This window comes from Penaeus vannamei, chromosome 11 (genome assembly GCF_042767895.1).
Source record: "Penaeus vannamei isolate JL-2024 chromosome 11, ASM4276789v1, whole genome shotgun sequence".
Taxonomy (NCBI): Eukaryota; Metazoa; Arthropoda; class Malacostraca; order Decapoda; family Penaeidae; genus Penaeus; species Penaeus vannamei.
The window spans coordinates 20,869,254-20,871,353 of NC_091559.1; the positions used below are offsets into that span (position 1 = coordinate 20,869,254).

Below are 2,100 nucleotides of genomic sequence, written 5' to 3' on the forward strand. Positions count from 1 at the left end.
CTAACAATGACAATAATGACAGTAACAGTCCCAATCATACTGACGATGATACTACTGTGTTATGATGACTAAACGGCATGGTAATGCTGATGGTAATGATTCGGTAAATTTAGAAAAAGACGTCACCAAAGCTTCTAGGGACGAAACTATGTTCGTTCGATTTCTATTTTTGGGTTCGGTTGATTCTAGTGTTCGTTTCCATCGAAAATGGCTAGAATGGCTTTTTCATACCAGAATCGCTCCACTCTTGTTATCATGCGAGTGCAGTGTGCAATTCTCGATCTCTGTTGTAACCACGGTACCGATTGAGTCGCTATATTGTTTGATGTGCAACCCCTCCATGGGGAGCTGCCGCCCCCAACCCTTGCCAAGGTAAACAAAGAATCCTCCAAGTATTCAGAAGAGAGAGCGTCTGACAGAGTCGGCATCGGGCGGTCGTCTCACATGTCGGTCGTAGGTACGATGATTACACAGTGCAGAGGGCTGCGCCCACTGCGACCTCCCTGTTGAGGGTGCAGCCTCCCCTCAATCACGCCCAGGAAAACAAAGAATTCTCCACGTATTCACGGCAGGACAGAGCGTCGGACGGAATCGGCATCGGGCGCTCCCACATGGTCGTAGGCACGCGAAATACAAAGGGTTTAACTGTGCAGTAAAAGCCGTAGACACTGATCCAGTCACAACCACTGCTGGGACCACAACCACTGCTGGTACAACAACCACTGATGGAACTACAACCACTGCTGGAACGACAACCACTGCTAGAAACACAACCACTGCTAGAACCACGATCACTGATGGAACCACAACTACTGATGGAACTACAACTGCTGATACCACAACTACGGGAGAAACTGCAACTAATGATAAAACGACAAGATCCCGCAACGACTCAGCTAACAACAGCGCTGCCAAACAATATGTGTAGTGATGTCAATAACCCGACAGGTAACTCTTAGACTATGAAAATAATCGAAAAAACAAACAAACAAACATTTATATGTATATGTATGTGTGTTACATACAGCAGTATATTATTCCTGCAACAGATGGTTAAACTGTTGTGAATTTCATAATCAGAAAACGAGGTGTGGCTGGACACATTATGATGCTAGAGACAGTACATACTGGGGTTTCTGTGTGAGTTCTAGTTATTATCTATTCTCTCTCTTTCTCTTTCTCTCTCACACTCGCTTTTCTCATTTTATCTCTTAATATCTCTACTTCTCTCCGAAAATACCGAGGGAAAAAAAAGAAAAACAAAAACACTGTTATGTTTCATAGAACTATACTCATTACTTTAAAATACTAACAATGATATCGCTCAGTGTTGTAATGACAAAACTGTTCACGATAATCCTGATGGTAATGATTCTGCTACTAATAACACTATGTATGACCAAAATGATAATAACAGTGATGATTAAGAAGATTATAATAAATATGACTTATATATATATTTATGATTTGGAAAAAGCCTATATGTAATTGCATAGAATGCGCAGGCTGAATGCAAGTAAATGCATCCACTATTATACATTATTAAATGCAATGATATGAAATAGCGTGCATTGATATAAAACACCATCAAACTGTATCCACGCATCGTAACAGCCTAACGATATGATTATTCAACACCAGGCCACTGATCCCGACGACATAATATTAATTGACTGCCCCGACTTCAGTGTTGGTGTGTGGCTTCTCTTCTGCCTGGGAGACTTCCTCAGCATCACCTCTGCTTCTCCCGAAACGTAAGTAAGAGCTCTCTACATAAAGAAAAAATGCCGCTATGCAGTGTCATTCTCCAGCCTGCCCTGTAGAGAAAGTGTTTTCTCCCATTACAAACAAGCGTTCATTTATTTCTTTTCCCATAGGTACTGCGGCACTGCTGGTCCGACGAACGTGCTGACAACAGAGCGAGGGACAAATGTCAGCCTTACCGTCACGGAGACAATTCACTTCAAAGGGCTTAATTGTACAGTAAAAGCCGTAGACACTGATCCAGTCACAATCACTGCTGGAACGACAACCACTGCTGGAACTACAACCACTGTTGGAATTACAACCACTGCTGGAACTACAACCTCTGCTGGAACG

The 2,100-nt window shown here is 42.6% G+C and overlaps 1 protein-coding gene across 1 annotated transcript in view; it reads left to right on the top strand.

Annotated features, from left to right (window-relative positions):
• The first annotated feature begins 930 nt into the window (after nucleotides 1–930).
• LOC138863264 (uncharacterized) overlaps nucleotides 931–2,100 on the top strand; it is a 3,086-nt gene continuing 1,916 nt past the window's right edge. Inside the window, exons 1-4 of the mRNA XM_070127446.1 lie at nucleotides 931–948; nucleotides 1,081–1,140; nucleotides 1,615–1,754; nucleotides 1,878–2,100. The exon at nucleotides 1,878–2,100 is cut by the window's right edge and continues 791 nt beyond it. Coding sequence (XP_069983547.1) covers nucleotides 931–948; nucleotides 1,081–1,140; nucleotides 1,615–1,754; nucleotides 1,878–2,100 — 441 coding nt within the window. The remainder of the gene's footprint in view (nucleotides 949–1,080; nucleotides 1,141–1,614; nucleotides 1,755–1,877) is intronic.